Below are 19591 nucleotides of genomic sequence, written 5' to 3'. Positions count from 1 at the left end.
TCCCCCCCCCCCCCCTCCTTAACTACTAACACCTCTCCCATCTCCCTCCCGTTTTTTCACAGTCACCCCCCAACCAGTCCCGACAGTTGACTGCCCCCTCTAGAGCCTGGTTCTGTCATAGGTTTCTTCCTTTAAAGGGAGTTTTTCCTATCCACTGTCGCCTAGTGCTTGCTCAGAGGGGATTGTTGGGGTTTTCTCTCCTCTCTCCCTTTACTTTCCATCCCACCCACCCCCACCTTTTCTTTTTTCTTAATAATTGAACAATAAAAACAATTGGTCACTAATTAAATGTGTCAAATCAATGTCTTTATTCAAGAATACAAGAAATGGGTAATAGCTGCATGTGTGTTTGTGTGTGTGCATAATATGCATACTTTACGTGTTGGATCCAAATCCCACAAGGAATTAAATAAAACAAGAAGACAAACAAAAACAAATATTTCTCTCCCTTCCCAGGTCAGGAATCAGGATGAGGAAGAAATGAGGTCAGATCAGTGCAGGTTTTTGCACTACTGACATAAAGTTTCTGCTGATTAAAAAAAAGTATGTTGATATTTCTGAAATACATTTGCAAACAAATAACTTTGACAACTTGTGTTTTTTCATAAAAGAAAAAAGAAAAATCAGAGAGCAGAGCTGGTAAAACAGCTTAGCTCCGCAGGTTACAGGAGATCAGATGCCAAATACTTTTCATGACAGTCTTCGTTATTGCATAAATCTCCCCTTTTATCATTGATCAGTAAATCACTGCATATACATTCATCTAACCGTTATAATTTCATGAGTAAAGACTCTCAGATGACTGAATGGCGGTTTTAGTAAATGTTGAACTTTATTGTGATTTCTATTTTTAGAATCAATTGCACACATTTTGATTTCGTTTTGCAAGCTGCTGATTTCACACAGATCCACTGCCCAAACGTGCCTTTGAGTTTTTCATCATTTAACAAGAATAGGCTCAGGCAATCATTGTGGAATTAGGCTTTGGGAAGGTCTGGGGACAGGTATGATGGTGGTGGTTTTAAAGCACTGTGGCACAACAGCTTGACTCAGGGAGATGTTAAAGATGCCCGCTAGGACATCAGTCAGCTGGTCAGCACGGGCTCCGAGCACGCGTCCAGGTATATTGTCTGGTCCAGCAGCTTTGTGTGGGTTGACTTTAGTGAGAGTCCTTCTCACACTGGCCGTGGACAGGGACAGCACTTGGTTGTCTGGCAAGCGGGTGGCCCTCTATAGTCCGTCTTGCGTCCCATTTAAGCAAGTGCGTGTTCACACTGCCCCTGGATGTCCTGGCCTCTGAGGTTAAGGTGTACGGCTCCTGGTTGTCAACTGACCAATTTATCATGGCAAAGCCTGTGGTGGACAAAAGATAAGAGGCTGATTATAAAAATGATCCATGCACGCCTTATGACCTACAGCATGTACAGTTAACACAGCTAAATGGCTGTGAAATTGTAAAATTACTTTTGAAATAAAGCTATTCAAAGTCAATTAACTGTGACTATAATAATAGCAATGTTAGCCAGCAAACAAAACGTTAGCACTAATTAAAATAAGCTGCTAGGTGATGTTACTGTTTCAAGTTCTCTCATTGTTTGACACGTAGGGCAGATATTTTGGTGACACTGAGATCAGCCAGACACTAAACAGCAGTGTAATATCAACGCTAGATTAGATGTTTTCTAATCCGATAAAATGACATTATTCCTGTTTATAGAAGATGTTTGTCGTCTGTTTGTTTGACTGACAGGAACAGGAAATAGTGGTTGGAAATTACTGTTGGTGTTACATGAGGGTAAAGAAGGGCTTTAAGCACCTGGGTAAAAACTGGACCCATGATGAAACACTACAACAAGTACAACATATTCTTCAGTTTTAATATGTGACCATACTGTGCAGACTGCTGATGAGTTACACGGTTACATTTCATTAATCATTGTTAAACTAAAGTGGTAAGCAGTTACTTTATCCTTTCACTTAAAATTTCCAGGAAAAACACTACCTTGGCTACTTTTGTGCTTACATTTGATCTATGCTGGGTCACTACTTTTGCACTATAATGCTGCTGCTGACACCTTGGTTCACACTGACAACTAGAAAAAAGCTGATAGGAAAAGAAGGATGGAAAATGCCTGGAATTTAGTTACACTTGCAAATACTGCTGCCTCCAAACTGCAAGCATCAATAAAATGTTACAGTATTGTTTTCTATATCTGTGCATATATCCTTATTGGTAGTTTTCTCGAAATAGAAGCTCTTCATTTAAAAAAAAAAACCTCTGATAACATTGCTGAAGCTAGCGCCCACCCCTACTGCGCATACTGCAAATATAAAACTGATATATACTTACATCATGAAGCAGTTGATGTCTGGTTTCCGACAAATACAGTAAAGAGGTGCGTTCTCCCCCTCCATACCAGTGTTCTCAGGCACTGGTACATGGTCAGTGTCAGACACTTCACTGTCCTACAACATACCACATAGGACCACATTAGAAATGACATGTATGTAGACATGCTAATTATACCTGGCTAAATGGATGCAGTAACAAAATGTTACTAACTACTCTAGTTATTAGTTTCCAGATGTGTGCAGTTGCTCCAGTCTTACTGACAGTATACTGTTTCAAACACCAGTGCCAACATTTTATTTTTTAAATCTTAGTATGATTCTGCACCAAGACTTGTGGCCTGTTGCTCGGTAACTTATTGTCTGACTACATTAACTACAGTTCATAAACATCATTCATTTTCTCCTACTTATTTTATTCAGGTTGTATTTCAGCTGTCATAGGGCAAAAGTACACCCTGGACAGGTCGCCAGTCTGTTGGAGGGTTATTAGAGAGACTCAGACAACCACTCACACCAACAGCCAACTAACCTAACCCCGCGCATGTCTTTGGAGTTCAACACCAGTCTGGCCGAATCACAGATAAGCAGGGTGTCTGTGCTGCAGAGCACAGCTGTGTCAGAGACTCTCGACATCAATGTAGCGTTAAGGATGCGGAGCGATGGGTGCACTAACACAATGTAAATATTAAAGTTCTCGCCATTGTCAATATGCTGTTGCGCTCTTGTTCGTATTATTGCAACCATATCTCGAGTCTAGCTTACCCTAAAAGTTTGGAGAGAATTGGTCTGTTAAGAAACGCAATCGATTGTTTGGGACTGCTCTAGCCATCACGTCGCATAAACAACTCTACTTCCGGTGGGAAAACTAATTAAGGGTAAAGTCGCACTAATAACACCTACCACTCACGTTCATAAGCATACACTATGATCACTTCCACGCAGTAACGTTGTAATAAATATAATCCCCGGTAAAGTCAATTAGCGAACACTACTGGCATGTAATGCCAATGGCGACCATTTCACAAACTGTAGAAAATGCTCAAAATGTTGTCGGCACCAAAAGTGAAGGGCTGACAGTTGTGTTTATATACGAACCGTAAGCGCTAATGTTGGTTAGCATCAGCTAAAGCGAGGAAGTTTGACACTTGCAGAGGCAGTGAACGCAGAGAGAGCTTAAAAACGCATTGTGTTTTTGTTTTTGTTTTTTGCATTAAGACGTTGCACACAAAATTACAGCTATAACGGTGACTTAGCTGCTCGTTGGATAAACCCATGGACCTTAGAAAAGATCAACACTACTCGGATGTAAGCACCCGTGTATAACACAATAGGCAAAATTACGCTTGCTAACCTTTCCACATCACAGGCTTCACATTAAATAAACATTTTTTCAAATACTCACCATGATCTGAGACCGTTTAAATATTTTGTTACTCTGAAAATATGGCAGTATGAAGCTAAACCTTTAGCTTGACGGCTAAAGCAATGCTAAGATTTACACGGAAACGATCAGCGGACATCGTTAAAGTACTATTGGTCTACATTCTTCTTCTATGGTAGCAGCCTGGGCAGAGTAACAGCCAACTTTAAACTGCGCCATCTGTTGGCACCAATTACAGTAGAAAACATGATTGCGACAACACGTTTTTTGGGGAAAATAACAGAGATTGAAACTTTACTGATAATTTGTCCAAGTTGAAAAATGCCCTCCTCCAAAAATATCACGTGACAACCTCATTGCCTTACAGAATTATGACGTCACACACGTAGAATCTTACCACCATTCTTTCCTTTGATCCAAAAACCTATAAATAGGGGTGAAGAGCAACGACTTTTAGTCCGTTTCTCGCAGCCTTGATGTGTGCAGCATTGAACCGTTCGCCAGAAAAGCCTTCTGAAATATTTGGATCCTTTGCAATTGTAACTGTATCCAGACCCAACATGTCTCAAAAAAATCCAAAGGGACAAGAAGTTGACCCATACGCTCTTCCTTGGGATGAGCCACTAGACTCTTCCCTTTCCTCTCTTCCCTGGTGTGACCAAGTGGAACTAGAGGAAAAGCGTTTGGAAGAACTGGAGGATGAAGCGCTCAGAAACGCAGAGAAGATTAAGTTCTTGATGGAGGAAAATGAGCAAAAGAGCGCTCAACTAAAAAAGTTGTCATTCCAGCTTCAAGAAAAGGAAGCTATTATTGAGGGGAAACAACAGGATCTCCATGACATGGACAAAAAGAACCAGGAGCTCCAAGGAAAACTTGATGAAGCCCTGCAACAAAATAAAAAACTTGTCCAAGAGAAGAAACAAGACGGCATGAAGAAGAGAGGGCTGCACAGCAATCTCCAAGAAATGGAGCTAATGTACAGTGTAGACAAAAAAAGGCTTGATCGCACAGCGCAAGCAAATGAGAAGCTCCTCCAAGAGAAAAGGCAACAGGAGTTAAAAGAAAAAGAAATGCATTCCAAGCTTCAGAGCATCAAGCAACACAACGAAAGCTTGCAAGGAAAGCTTGATCAAGCTCTGCGGCAAAATAGAAAACTCCTCCAGGAGAAGATGAAAGACAGCACGAAGAAGAGAGGGCTGCACTCCAATCTCCGAGACATGGAGCTAATGTACAATGTTGACAAAAAAAGGCTTGATCGCACAGAGCAAGCAAATGAGAAGCTTCTCCAAGAGAAAAGGGAACAAGAAATCAAACAAAAAGAAATGGATTCCAATCTGCAGAGCATCAAGCAACAAAATGAAAGCTTGCAAGGAAAGCTTGATGAAGCTCTGCGACAAAATAAAGAAATCCTTCAAGAGAAAGAGCAGCTGGACAGAAAGCAGGGAGACATGGAGTGCCAACTCCAGCTCATGGAGGGAAACAACAGGATGCTGCAGGTAAAGTTCGAAGAGACACTGCACAAATATCAAGACCTGCTTCAAGAGAGAGAACAGCTGGTCAATAAGCAGAGAGAAGAAAAACTTCTTCTCCAGGAGTTTGAGAAACAGGAGGCAACATCTAAAGTGCTGAAAGAAAGGTTGGAAGAAAAACAAGCTGAAATAGAAGAAGTGGAGAAAAAATGCAACAAGCTGCAGAAGCAAAACACCGAAACAATCGAGGAGCTGAAAATCCTCATCCTCGAGAAAAAGGTGCTCGTGGAAGAGCAGCTGAAGAAAAAGAAAAAACGCTTCTGCTTCTTCTGGAGGAGGAACACTCCTTCTTTCAGTACTGCCAATGTCACCTCTTCCTCTCCCACCTCTGTTCCAGCTTAATCCCCCCCCCCTTAACTACTAACACCTCTCCCATCTCCCTCCCGTTTTTTCACAGTCACCCCCCAACCAGTCCCGACAGTTGACTGCCCCCTCTAGAGCCTGGTTCTGTCATAGGTTTCTTCCTTTAAAGGGAGTTTTTCCTATCCACTGTCGCCTAGTGCTTGCTCAGAGGGGATTGTTGGGGTTTTCTCTCCTCTCTCCCTTTACTTTCCATCCCACCCACCCCCACCTTTTCTTTTTTCTTAATAATTGAACAATAAAAACAATTGGTCACTAATTAAATGTGTCAAATCAATGTCTTTATTCAAGAATACAAGAAATGGGTAATAGCTGCATGTGTGTTTGTGTGTGTGCATAATATGCATACTTTACGTGTTGGATACAAATCCCACAAGGAATTAAATAAAACAAGAAGACAAACAAAAACAAATATTTCTCTCCCTTCCCAGGTCAGGAATCAGGATGAGGAAGAAATGAGGTCAGATCAGTGCAGGTTTTTGCACTACTGACATAAAGTTTCTGCTGATTAAAAAAAGTATGTTGATATTTCTGAAATACATTTGCAAACAAATAACTTTGACAACTTGTGTTTTTTCATAAAAGAAAAAAGAAAAATCAGAGAGCAGAGCTGGTAAAACAGCTTAGCTCCGCAGGTTACAGGAGATCAGATGCCAAATACTTTTCATGACAGTCTTCGTTATTGCATAAATCTCCCCTTTTATCATTGATCAGTAAATCACTGCATATACATTCATCTAACCGTTATAATTTCATGAGTAAAGACTCTCAGATGACTGAATGGCGGTTTTAGTAAATGTTGAACTTTATTGTGATTTCTATTTTTAGAATCAATTGCACACATTTTGATTTCGTTTTGCAAGCTGCTGATTTCACACAGATCCACTGCCCAAACGTGCCTTTGAGTTTTTCATCATTTAACAAGAATAGGCTCAGGCAATCATTGTGGAATTAGGCTTTGGGAAGGTCTGGGGACAGGTATGATGGTGGTGGTTTTAAAGCACTGTGGCACAACAGCTTGACTCAGGGAGATGTTAAAGATGCCCGCTAGGACATCAGTCAGCTGGTCAGCACGGGCTCCGAGCACGCGTCCAGGTATATTGTCTGGTCCAGCAGCTTTGTGTGGGTTGACTTTAGTGAGAGTCCTTCTCACACTGGCCGTGGACAGGGACAGCACTTGGTTGTCTGGCAAGCGGGTGGCCCTCTATAGTCCGTCTTGCGTCCCATTTAAGCAAGTGCGTGTTCACACTGCCCCTGGATGTCCTGGCCTCTGAGGTTAAGGTGTACGGCTCCTGGTTGTCAACTGACCAATTTATCATGGCAAAGCCTGTGGTGGACAAAAGATAAGAGGCTGATTATAAAAATGATCCATGCACGCCTTATGACCTACAGCATGTACAGTTAACACAGCTAAATGGCTGTGAAATTGTAAAATTACTTTTGAAATAAAGCTATTCAAAGTCAATTAACTGTGACTATAATAATAGCAATGTTAGCCAGCAAACAAAACGTTAGCACTAATTAAAATAAGCTGCTAGGTGATGTTACTGTTTCAAGTTCTCTCATTGTTTGACACGTAGGGCAGATATTTTGGTGACACTGAGATCAGCCAGACACTAAACAGCAGTGTAATATCAACGCTAGATTAGATGTTTTCTAATCCGATAAAATGACATTATTCCTGTTTATAGAAGATGTTTGTCGTCTGTTTGTTTGACTGACAGGAACAGGAAATAGTGGTTGGAAATTACTGTTGGTGTTACATGAGGGTAAAGAAGGGCTTTAAGCACCTGGGTAAAAACTGGACCCATGATGAAACACTACAACAAGTACAACATATTCTTCAGTTTTAATATGTGACCATACTGTGCAGACTGCTGATGAGTTACACGGTTACATTTCATTAATCATTGTTAAACTAAAGTGGTAAGCAGTTACTTTATCCTTTCACTTAAAATTTCCAGGAAAAACACTACCTTGGCTACTTTTGTGCTTACATTTGATCTATGCTGGGTCACTACTTTTGCACTATAATGCTGCTGCTGACACCTTGGTTCACACTGACAACTAGAAAAAAGCTGATAGGAAAAGAAGGATGGAAAATGCCTGGAATTTAGTTACACTTGCAAATACTGCTGCCTCCAAACTGCAAGCATCAATAAAATGTTACAGTATTGTTTTCTATATCTGTGCATATATCCTTATTGGTAGTTTTCTCGAAATAGAAGCTCTTCATTTAAAAAAAAAAACCTCTGATAACATTGCTGAAGCTAGCGCCCACCCCTACTGCGCATACTGCAAATATAAAACTGATATATACTTACATCATGAAGCAGTTGATGTCTGGTTTCCGACAAATACAGTAAAGAGGTGCGTTCTCCCCCTCCATACCAGTGTTCTCAGGCACTGGTACATGGTCAGTGTCAGACACTTCACTGTCCTACAACATACCACATAGGACCACATTAGAAATGACATGTATGTAGACATGCTAATTATACCTGGCTAAATGGATGCAGTAACAAAATGTTACTAACTACTCTAGTTATTAGTTTCCAGATGTGTGCAGTTGCTCCAGTCTTACTGACAGTATACTGTTTCAAACACCAGTGCCAACATTTTATTTTTTAAATCTTAGTATGATTCTGCACCAAGACTTGTGGCCTGTTGCTCGGTAACTTATTGTCTGACTACATTAACTACAGTTCATAAACATCATTTATTTTCTCCTACTTATTTTATTCAGGTTGTATTTCAGCTGTCATAGGGCAAAAGTACACCCTGGACAGGTCGCCAGTCTGTTGGAGGGTTATTAGAGAGACTCAGACAACCACTCACACCAACAGCCAACTAACCTAACCCCGCGCATGTCTTTGGAGTTCAACACCAGTCTGGCCGAATCACAGATAAGCAGGGTGTCTGTGCTGCAGAGCACAGCTGTGTCAGAGACTCTCGACATCAATGTAGCGTTAAGGATGCGGAGCGATGGGTGCACTAACACAATGTAAATATTAAAGTTCTCGCCATTGTCAATATGCTGTTGCGCTCTTGTTCGTATTATTGCAACCATATCTCGAGTCTAGCTTACCCTAAAAGTTTGGAGAGAATTGGTCTGTTAAGAAACGCAATCGATTGTTTGGGACTGCTCTAGCCATCACGTCGCATAAACAACTCTACTTCCGGTGGGAAAACTAATTAAGGGTAAAGTCGCACTAATAACACCTACCACTCACGTTCATAAGCATACACTATGATCACTTCCACGCAGTAACGTTGTAATAAATATAATCCCCGGTAAAGTCAATTAGCGAACACTACTGGCATGTAATGCCAATGGCGACCATTTCACAAACTGTAGAAAATGCTCAAAATGTTGTCGGCACCAAAAGTGAAGGGCTGACAGTTGTGTTTATATACGAACCGTAAGCGCTAATGTTGGTTAGCATCAGCTAAAGCGAGGAAGTTTGACACTTGCAGAGGCAGTGAACGCAGAGAGAGCTTAAAAACGCATTGTGTTTTTGTTTTTGTTTTTTGCATTAAGACGTTGCACACAAAATTACAGCTATAACGGTGACTTAGCTGCTCGTTGGATAAACCCATGGACCTTAGAAAAGATCAACACTACTCGGATGTAAGCACCCGTGTATAACACAATAGGCAAAATTACGCTTGCTAACCTTTCCACATCACAGGCTTCACATTAAATAAACATTTTTTCAAATACTCACCATGATCTGAGACCGTTTAAATATTTTGTTACTCTGAAAATATGGCAGTATGAAGCTAAACCTTTAGCTTGACGGCTAAAGCAATGCTAAGATTTACACGGAAACGATCAGCGGACATCGTTAAAGTACTATTGGTCTACATTCTTCTTCTATGGTAGCAGCCTGGGCAGAGTAACAGCCAACTTTAAACTGCGCCATCTGTTGGCACCAATTACAGTAGAAAACATGATTGCGACAACACGTTTTTTGGGGAAAATAACAGAGATTGAAACTTTACTGATAATTTGTCCAAGTTGAAAAATGCCCTCCTCCAAAAATATCACGTGACAACCTCATTGCCTTACAGAATTATGACGTCACACACGTAGAATCTTACCACCATTCTTTCCTTTGATCCAAAAACCTATAAATAGGGGTGAAGAGCAACGACTTTTAGTCCGTTTCTCGCAGCCTTGATGTGTGCAGCATTGAACCGTTCGCCAGAAAAGCCTTTTGAAATATTTGGATCCTTTGCAATTGTAACTGTATCCAGACCCAACATGTCTCAAAAAAATCCAAAGGGACAAGAAGTTGACCCATACGCTCTTCCTTGGGATGAGCCACTAGACTCTTCCCTTTCCTCTCTTCCCTGGTGTGACCAAGTGGAACTAGAGGAAAAGCGTTTGGAAGAACTGGAGGATGAAGCGCTCAGAAACGCAGAGAAGATTAAGTTCTTGATGGAGGAAAATGAGCAAAAGAGCGCTCAACTAAAAAAGTTGTCATTCCAGCTTCAAGAAAAGGAAGCTATTATTGAGGGGAAACAACAGGATCTCCATGACATGGACAAAAAGAACCAGGAGCTCCAAGGAAAACTTGATGAAGCCCTGCAACAAAATAAAAAACTTGTCCAAGAGAAGAAACAAGACGGCATGAAGAAGAGAGGGCTGCACAGCAATCTCCAAGAAATGGAGCTAATGTACAGTGTAGACAAAAAAAGGCTTGATCGCACAGCGCAAGCAAATGAGAAGCTCCTCCAAGAGAAAAGGCAACAGGAGTTAAAAGAAAAAGAAATGCATTCCAAGCTTCAGAGCATCAAGCAACACAACGAAAGCTTGCAAGGAAAGCTTGATCAAGCTCTGCGGCAAAATAGAAAACTCCTCCAGGAGAAGATGAAAGACAGCACGAAGAAGAGAGGGCTGCACTCCAATCTCCGAGACATGGAGCTAATGTACAATGTTGACAAAAAAAGGCTTGATCGCACAGAGCAAGCAAATGAGAAGCTTCTCCAAGAGAAAAGGGAACAAGAAATCAAACAAAAAGAAATGGATTCCAATCTGCAGAGCATCAAGCAACAAAATGAAAGCTTGCAAGGAAAGCTTGATGAAGCTCTGCGACAAAATAAAGAAATCCTTCAAGAGAAAGAGCAGCTGGACAGAAAGCAGGGAGACATGGAGTGCCAACTCCAGCTCATGGAGGGAAACAACAGGATGCTGCAGGTAAAGTTCGAAGAGACACTGCACAAATATCAAGACCTGCTTCAAGAGAGAGAACAGCTGGTCAGTAAGCAGAGAGAAGAAAAACTTCTTCTCCAGGAGTTTGAGAAACAGGAGGCAACATCTAAAGTGCTGAAAGAAAGGTTGGAAGAAAAACAAGCTGAAATAGAAGAAGTGGAGAAAAAATGCAACAAGCTGCAGAAGCAAAACACCGAAACAATCGAGGAGCTGAAAATCCTCATCCTCGAGAAAAAGGTGCTCGTGGAAGAGCAGCTGAAGAAAAAGAAAAAACGCTTCTGCTTCTTCTGGAGGAGGAACACTCCTTCTTTCAGTACTGCCAATGTCACCTCTTCCTCTCCCACCTCTGTTCCAGCTTAATCCCCCCCCCCTTAACTACTAACACCTCTCCCATCTCCCTCCCGTTTTTTCACAGTCACCCCCCAACCAGTCCCGACAGTTGACTGCCCCCTCTAGAGCCTGGTTCTGTCATAGGTTTCTTCCTTTAAAGGGAGTTTTTCCTATCCACTGTCGCCTAGTGCTTGCTCAGAGGGGATTGTTGGGGTTTTCTCTCCTCTCTCCCTTTACTTTCCATCCCACCCACCCCCACCTTTTCTTTTTTCTTAATAATTGAACAATAAAAACAATTGGTCACTAATTAAATGTGTCAAATCAATGTCTTTATTCAAGAATACAAGAAATGGGTAATAGCTGCATGTGTGTTTGTGTGTGTGCATAATATGCATACTTTACGTGTTGGATACAAATCCCACAAGGAATTAAATAAAACAAGAAGACAAACAAAAACAAATATTTCTCTCCCTTCCCAGGTCAGGAATCAGGATGAGGAAGAAATGAGGTCAGATCAGTGCAGGTTTTTGCACTACTGACATAAAGTTTCTGCTGATTAAAAAAAAGTATGTTGATATTTCTGAAATACATTTGCAAACAAATAACTTTGACAACTTGTGTTTTTTCATAAAAGAAAAAAGAAAAATCAGAGAGCAGAGCTGGTAAAACAGCTTAGCTCCGCAGGTTACAGGAGATCAGATGCCAAATACTTTTCATGACAGTCTTCGTTATTGCATAAATCTCCCCTTTTATCATTGATCAGTAAATCACTGCATATACATTCATCTAACCGTTATAATTTCATGAGTAAAGACTCTCAGATGACTGAATGGCGGTTTTAGTAAATGTTGAACTTTATTGTGATTTCTATTTTTAGAATCAATTGCACACATTTTGATTTCGTTTTGCAAGCTGCTGATTTCACACAGATCCACTGCCCAAACGTGCCTTTGAGTTTTTCATCATTTAACAAGAATAGGCTCAGGCAATCATTGTGGAATTAGGCTTTGGGAAGGTCTGGGGACAGGTATGATGGTGGTGGTTTTAAAGCACTGTGGCACAACAGCTTGACTCAGGGAGATGTTAAAGATGCCCGCTAGGACATCAGTCAGCTGGTCAGCACGGGCTCCGAGCACGCGTCCAGGTATATTGTCTGGTCCAGCAGCTTTGTGTGGGTTGACTTTAGTGAGAGTCCTTCTCACACTGGCCGTGGACAGGGACAGCACTTGGTTGTCTGGCAAGCGGGTGGCCCTCTATAGTCCGTCTTGCGTCCCATTTAAGCAAGTGCGTGTTCACACTGCCCCTGGATGTCCTGGCCTCTGAGGTTAAGGTGTACGGCTCCTGGTTGTCAACTGACCAATTTATCATGGCAAAGCCTGTGGTGGACAAAAGATAAGAGGCTGATTATAAAAATGATCCATGCACGCCTTATGACCTACAGCATGTACAGTTAACACAGCTAAATGGCTGTGAAATTGTAAAATTACTTTTGAAATAAAGCTATTCAAAGTCAATTAACTGTGACTATAATAATAGCAATGTTAGCCAGCAAACAAAACGTTAGCACTAATTAAAATAAGCTGCTAGGTGATGTTACTGTTTCAAGTTCTCTCATTGTTTGACACGTAGGGCAGATATTTTGGTGACACTGAGATCAGCCAGACACTAAACAGCAGTGTAATATCAACGCTAGATTAGATGTTTTCTAATCCGATAAAATGACATTATTCCTGTTTATAGAAGATGTTTGTCGTCTGTTTGTTTGACTGACAGGAACAGGAAATAGTGGTTGGAAATTACTGTTGGTGTTACATGAGGGTAAAGAAGGGCTTTAAGCACCTGGGTAAAAACTGGACCCATGATGAAACACTACAACAAGTACAACATATTCTTCAGTTTTAATATGTGACCATACTGTGCAGACTGCTGATGAGTTACACGGTTACATTTCATTAATCATTGTTAAACTAAAGTGGTAAGCAGTTACTTTATCCTTTCACTTAAAATTTCCAGGAAAAACACTACCTTGGCTACTTTTGTGCTTACATTTGATCTATGCTGGGTCACTACTTTTGCACTATAATGCTGCTGCTGACACCTTGGTTCACACTGACAACTAGAAAAAAGCTGATAGGAAAAGAAGGATGGAAAATGCCTGGAATTTAGTTACACTTGCAAATACTGCTGCCTCCAAACTGCAAGCATCAATAAAATGTTACAGTATTGTTTTCTATATCTGTGCATATATCCTTATTGGTAGTTTTCTCGAAATAGAAGCTCTTCATTTAAAAAAAAAAACCTCTGATAACATTGCTGAAGCTAGCGCCCACCCCTACTGCGCATACTGCAAATATAAAACTGATATATACTTACATCATGAAGCAGTTGATGTCTGGTTTCCGACAAATACAGTAAAGAGGTGCGTTCTCCCCCTCCATACCAGTGTTCTCAGGCACTGGTACATGGTCAGTGTCAGACACTTCACTGTCCTACAACATACCACATAGGACCACATTAGAAATGACATGTATGTAGACATGCTAATTATACCTGGCTAAATGGATGCAGTAACAAAATGTTACTAACTACTCTAGTTATTAGTTTCCAGATGTGTGCAGTTGCTCCAGTCTTACTGACAGTATACTGTTTCAAACACCAGTGCCAACATTTTATTTTTTAAATCTTAGTATGATTCTGCACCAAGACTTGTGGCCTGTTGCTCGGTAACTTATTGTCTGACTACATTAACTACAGTTCATAAACATCATTCATTTTCTCCTACTTATTTTATTCAGGTTGTATTTCAGCTGTCATAGGGCAAAAGTACACCCTGGACAGGTCGCCAGTCTGTTGGAGGGTTATTAGAGAGACTCAGACAACCACTCACACCAACAGCCAACTAACCTAACCCCGCGCATGTCTTTGGAGTTCAACACCAGTCTGGCCGAATCACAGATAAGCAGGGTGTCTGTGCTGCAGAGCACAGCTGTGTCAGAGACTCTCGACATCAATGTAGCGTTAAGGATGCGGAGCGATGGGTGCACTAACACAATGTAAATATTAAAGTTCTCGCCATTGTCAATATGCTGTTGCGCTCTTGTTCGTATTATTGCAACCATATCTCGAGTCTAGCTTACCCTAAAAGTTTGGAGAGAATTGGTCTGTTAAGAAACGCAATCGATTGTTTGGGACTGCTCTAGCCATCACGTCGCATAAACAACTCTACTTCCGGTGGGAAAACTAATTAAGGGTAAAGTCGCACTAATAACACCTACCACTCACGTTCATAAGCATACACTATGATCACTTCCACGCAGTAACGTTGTAATAAATATAATCCCCGGTAAAGTCAATTAGCGAACACTACTGGCATGTAATGCCAATGGCGACCATTTCACAAACTGTAGAAAATGCTCAAAATGTTGTCGGCACCAAAAGTGAAGGGCTGACAGTTGTGTTTATATACGAACCGTAAGCGCTAATGTTGGTTAGCATCAGCTAAAGCGAGGAAGTTTGACACTTGCAGAGACAGTGAACGCAGAGAGAGCTTAAAAACGCATTGTGTTTTTGTTTTTGTTTTTTGCATTAAGACGTTGCACACAAAATTACAGCTATAACGGTGACTTAGCTGCTCGTTGGATAAACCCATGGACCTTAGAAAAGATCAACACTACTCGGATGTAAGCACCCGTGTATAACACAATAGGCAAAATTACGCTTGCTAACCTTTCCACATCACAGGCTTCACATTAAATAAACATTTTTTCAAATACTCACCATGATCTGAGACCGTTTAAATATTTTGTTACTCTGAAAATATGGCAGTATGAAGCTAAACCTTTAGCTTGACGGCTAAAGCAATGCTAAGATTTACACGGAAACGATCAGCGGACATCGTTAAAGTACTATTGGTCTACATTCTTCTTCTATGGTAGCAGCCTGGGCAGAGTAACAGCCAACTTTAAACTGCGCCATCTGTTGGCACCAATTACAGTAGAAAACATGATTGCGACAACACGTTTTTTGGGGAAAATAACAGAGATTGAAACTTTACTGATAATTTGTCCAAGTTGAAAAATGCCCTCCTCCAAAAATATCACGTGACAACCTCATTGCCTTACAGAATTATGACGTCACACACGTAGAATCTTACCACCATTCTTTCCTTTGATCCAAAAACCTATAAATAGGGGTGAAGAGCAACGACTTTTAGTCCGTTTCTCGCAGCCTTGATGTGTGCAGCATTGAACCGTTCGCCAGAAAAGCCTTTTGAAATATTTGGATCCTTTGCAATTGTAACTGTATCCAGACCCAACATGTCTCAAAAAAATCCAAAGGGACAAGAAGTTGACCCATACGCTCTTCCTTGGGATGAGCCACTAGACTCTTCCCTTTCCTCTCTTCCCTGGTGTGACCAAGTGGAACTAGAGGAAAAGCGTTTGGAAGAACTGGAGGATGAAGCGCTCAGAAACGCAGAGAAGATTAAGTTCTTGATGGAGGAAAATGAGCAAAAGAGCGCTCAACTAAAAAAGTTGTCATTCCAGCTTCAAGAAAAGGAAGCTATTATTGAGGGGAAACAACAGGATCTCCATGACATGGACAAAAAGAACCAGGAGCTCCAAGGAAAACTTGATGAAGCCCTGCAACAAAATAAAAAACTTGTCCAAGAGAAGAAACAAGACGGCATGAAGAAGAGAGGGCTGCACAGCAATCTCCAAGAAATGGAGCTAATGTACAGTGTAGACAAAAAAAGGCTTGATCGCACAGCGCAAGCAAATGAGAAGCTCCTCCAAGAGAAAAGGCAACAGGAGTTAAAAGAAAAAGAAATGCATTCCAAGCTTCAGAGCATCAAGCAACACAACGAAAGCTTGCAAGGAAAGCTTGATCAAGCTCTGCGGCAAAATAGAAAACTCCTCCAGGAGAAGATGAAAGACAGCACGAAGAAGAGAGGGCTGCACTCCAATCTCCGAGACATGGAGCTAATGTACAATGTTGACAAAAAAAGGCTTGATCGCACAGAGCAAGCAAATGAGAAGCTTCTCCAAGAGAAAAGGGAACAAGAAATCAAACAAAAAGAAATGGATTCCAATCTGCAGAGCATCAAGCAACAAAATGAAAGCTTGCAAGGAAAGCTTGATGAAGCTCTGCGACAAAATAAAGAAATCCTTCAAGAGAAAGAGCAGCTGGACAGAAAGCAGGGAGACATGGAGTGCCAACTCCAGCTCATGGAGGGAAACAACAGGATGCTGCAGGTAAAGTTCGAAGAGACACTGCACAAATATCAAGACCTGCTTCAAGAGAGAGAACAGCTGGTCAGTAAGCAGAGAGAAGAAAAACTTCTTCTCCAGGAGTTTGAGAAACAGGAGGCAACATCTAAAGTGCTGAAAGAAAGGTTGGAAGAAAAACAAGCTGAAATAGAAGAAGTGGAGAAAAAATGCAACAAGCTGCAGAAGCAAAACACCGAAACAATCGAGGAGCTGAAAATCCTCATCCTCGAGAAAAAGGTGCTCGTGGAAGAGCAGCTGAAGAAAAAGAAAAAACGCTTCTGCTTCTTCTGGAGGAGGAACACTCCTTCTTTCAGTACTGCCAATGTCACCTCTTCCTCTCCCACCTCTGTTCCAGCTTAATCCCCCCCCCCCCCCCCTCCTTAACTACTAACACCTCTCCCATCTCCCTCCCGTTTTTTCACAGTCACCCCCCAACCAGTCCCGACAGTTGACTGCCCCCTCTAGAGCCTGGTTCTGTCATAGGTTTCTTCCTTTAAAGGGAGTTTTTCCTATCCACTGTCGCCTAGTGCTTGCTCAGAGGGGATTGTTGGGGTTTTCTCTCCTCTCTCCCTTTACTTTCCATCCCACCCACCCCCACCTTTTCTTTTTTCTTAATAATTGAACAATAAAAACAATTGGTCACTAATTAAATGTGTCAAATCAATGTCTTTATTCAAGAATACAAGAAATGGGTAATAGCTGCATGTGTGTTTGTGTGTGTGCATAATATGCATACTTTACGTGTTGGATCCAAATCCCACAAGGAATTAAATAAAACAAGAAGACAAACAAAAACAAATATTTCTCTCCCTTCCCAGGTCAGGAATCAGGATGAGGAAGAAATGAGGTCAGATCAGTGCAGGTTTTTGCACTACTGACATAAAGTTTCTGCTGATTAAAAAAAAGTATGTTGATATTTCTGAAATACATTTGCAAACAAATAACTTTGACAACTTGTGTTTTTTCATAAAAGAAAAAAGAAAAATCAGAGAGCAGAGCTGGTAAAACAGCTTAGCTCCGCAGGTTACAGGAGATCAGATGCCAAATACTTTTCATGACAGTCTTCGTTATTGCATAAATCTCCCCTTTTATCATTGATCAGTAAATCACTGCATATACATTCATCTAACCGTTATAATTTCATGAGTAAAGACTCTCAGATGACTGAATGGCGGTTTTAGTAAATGTTGAACTTTATTGTGATTTCTATTTTTAGAATCAATTGCACACATTTTGATTTCGTTTTGCAAGCTGCTGATTTCACACAGATCCACTGCCCAAACGTGCCTTTGAGTTTTTCATCATTTAACAAGAATAGGCTCAGGCAATCATTGTGGAATTAGGCTTTGGGAAGGTCTGGGGACAGGTATGATGGTGGTGGTTTTAAAGCACTGTGGCACAACAGCTTGACTCAGGGAGATGTTAAAGATGCCCGCTAGGACATCAGTCAGCTGGTCAGCACGGGCTCCGAGCACGCGTCCAGGTATATTGTCTGGTCCAGCAGCTTTGTGTGGGTTGACTTTAGTGAGAGTCCTTCTCACACTGGCCGTGGACAGGGACAGCACTTGGTTGTCTGGCAAGCGGGTGGCCCTCTATAGTCCGTCTTGCGTCCCATTTAAGCAAGTGCGTGTTCACACTGCCCCTGGATGTCCTGGCCTCTGAGGTTAAGGTGTACGGCTCCTGGTTGTCAACTGACCAATTTATCATGGCAAAGCCTGTGGTGGACAAAAGATAAGAGGCTGATTATAAAAATGATCCATGCACGCCTTATGACCTACAGCATGTACAGTTAACACAGCTAAATGGCTGTGAAATTGTAAAATTACTTTTGAAATAAAGCTATTCAAAGTCAATTAACTGTGACTATAATAATAGCAATGTTAGCCAGCAAACAAAACGTTAGCACTAATTAAAATAAGCTGCTAGGTGATGTTACTGTTTCAAGTTCTCTCATTGTTTGACATGTAGGGCAGATATTTTGGTGACACTGAGATCAGCCAGACACTAAACAGCAGTGTAATATCAACGCTAGATTAGATGTTTTCTAATCCGATAAAATGACATTATTCCTGTTTATAGAAGATGTTTGTCGTCTGTTTGTTTGACTGACAGGAACAGGAAATAGTGGTTGGAAATTACTGTTGGTGTTACATGAGGGTAAAGAAGGGCTTTAAGCACCTGGGTAAAAACTGGACCCATGATGAAACACTACAACAAGTACAACATATTCTTCAGTTTTAATATGTGACCATACTGTGCAGACTGCTGATGAGTTACACGGTTACATTTCATTAATCATTGTTAAACTAAAGTGGTAAGCAGTTACTTTATCCTTTCACTTAAAATTTCCAGGAAAAACACTACCTTGGCTACTTTTGTGCTTACATTTGATCTATGCTGGGTCACTACTTTTGCACTATAATGCTGCTGCTGACACCTTGGTTCACACTGACAACTAGAAAAAAGCTGATAGGAAAAGAAGGATGGAAAATGCCTGGAATTTAGTTACACTTGCAAATACTGCTGCCTCCAAACTGCAAGCATCAATAAAATGTTACAGTATTGTTTTCTATATCTGTGCATATATCCTTATTGGTAGTTTTCTCGAAATAGAAGCTCTTCATTTAAAAAAAAAAACCTCTGATAACATTGCTGAAGCTAGCGCCCACCCCTACTGCGCATACTGCAAATATAAAACTGATATATACTTACATCATGAAGCAGTTGATGTCTGGTTTCCGACAAATACAGTAAAGAGGTGCGTTCTCCCCCTCCATACCAGTGTTCTCAGGCACTGGTACATGGTCAGTGTCAGACACTTCACTGTCCTACAACATACCACATAGGACCACATTAGAAATGACATGTATGTAGACATGCTAATTATACCTGGCTAAATGGATGCAGTAACAAAATGTTACTAACTACTCTAGTTATTAGTTTCCAGATGTGTGCAGTTGCTCCAGTCTTACTGACAGTATACTGTTTCAAACACCAGTGCCAACATTTTATTTTTTAAATCTTAGTATGATTCTGCACCAAGACTTGTGGCCTGTTGCTCGGTAACTTATTGTCTGACTACATTAACTACAGTTCATAAACATCATTCATTTTCTCCTACTTATTTTATTCAGGTTGTATTTCAGCTGTCATA

General features: G+C 41.0%; 3 protein-coding genes across 3 annotated transcripts; all 3 read left to right on the top strand.

The window, feature by feature from the left end:
• Positions 1-3754: 3754 nt before the first annotated feature.
• Positions 3755-5606, top strand: LOC146669233 (uncharacterized). The gene has a single exon (XM_085405731.1). It carries the CDS (start codon positions 4210-4212, stop codon positions 5602-5604), a length of 1395 nt encoding a protein of 464 aa, XP_085261857.1. The 5' UTR covers positions 3755-4209; the 3' UTR covers positions 5605-5606.
• A 3744-nt stretch (positions 5607-9350) lies between these two features.
• LOC146669232 (uncharacterized) lies at positions 9351-11202 on the top strand. The gene has a single exon (XM_085405729.1). The coding sequence runs from the start codon at positions 9806-9808 to the stop codon at positions 11198-11200; it is 1395 nt and encodes a 464-aa protein (XP_085261855.1). The 5' UTR covers positions 9351-9805; the 3' UTR covers positions 11201-11202.
• Positions 11203-14947: 3745 nt separating this feature from the next.
• On the top strand, positions 14948-16797 carry LOC146669231 (uncharacterized). The gene has a single exon (XM_085405728.1). It carries the CDS (start codon positions 15403-15405, stop codon positions 16795-16797), a length of 1395 nt encoding a protein of 464 aa, XP_085261854.1. The 5' UTR covers positions 14948-15402.
• Positions 16798-19591: the final 2794 nt, after the last annotated feature.

Source organism: Rhamphochromis longiceps, linkage group LG5 (genome assembly GCF_057381845.1).
Source record: "Rhamphochromis longiceps isolate RC_006_pf linkage group LG5, R_longiceps_female_GT1.1, whole genome shotgun sequence".
Taxonomy (NCBI): domain Eukaryota; kingdom Metazoa; phylum Chordata; class Actinopteri; order Cichliformes; family Cichlidae; genus Rhamphochromis; species Rhamphochromis longiceps.
The sequence above is the reverse complement of the archived record's forward strand: the minus strand, read 5'-3'. Positions and strand labels throughout refer to the sequence as shown.

Excerpts from the sequence above, each read along its gene's own strand:
- LOC146669231 (XM_085405728.1), top strand. The coding sequence starts at position 15,403 with ATGTGTGCAGCATTGAACCGTTCGCCAGAAAAGCCTTTTGAAATATTT.
- LOC146669232 (XM_085405729.1), top strand. The coding sequence starts at position 9,806 with ATGTGTGCAGCATTGAACCGTTCGCCAGAAAAGCCTTTTGAAATATTT.
- LOC146669233 (XM_085405731.1), top strand. The coding sequence starts at position 4,210 with ATGTGTGCAGCATTGAACCGTTCGCCAGAAAAGCCTTCTGAAATATTT.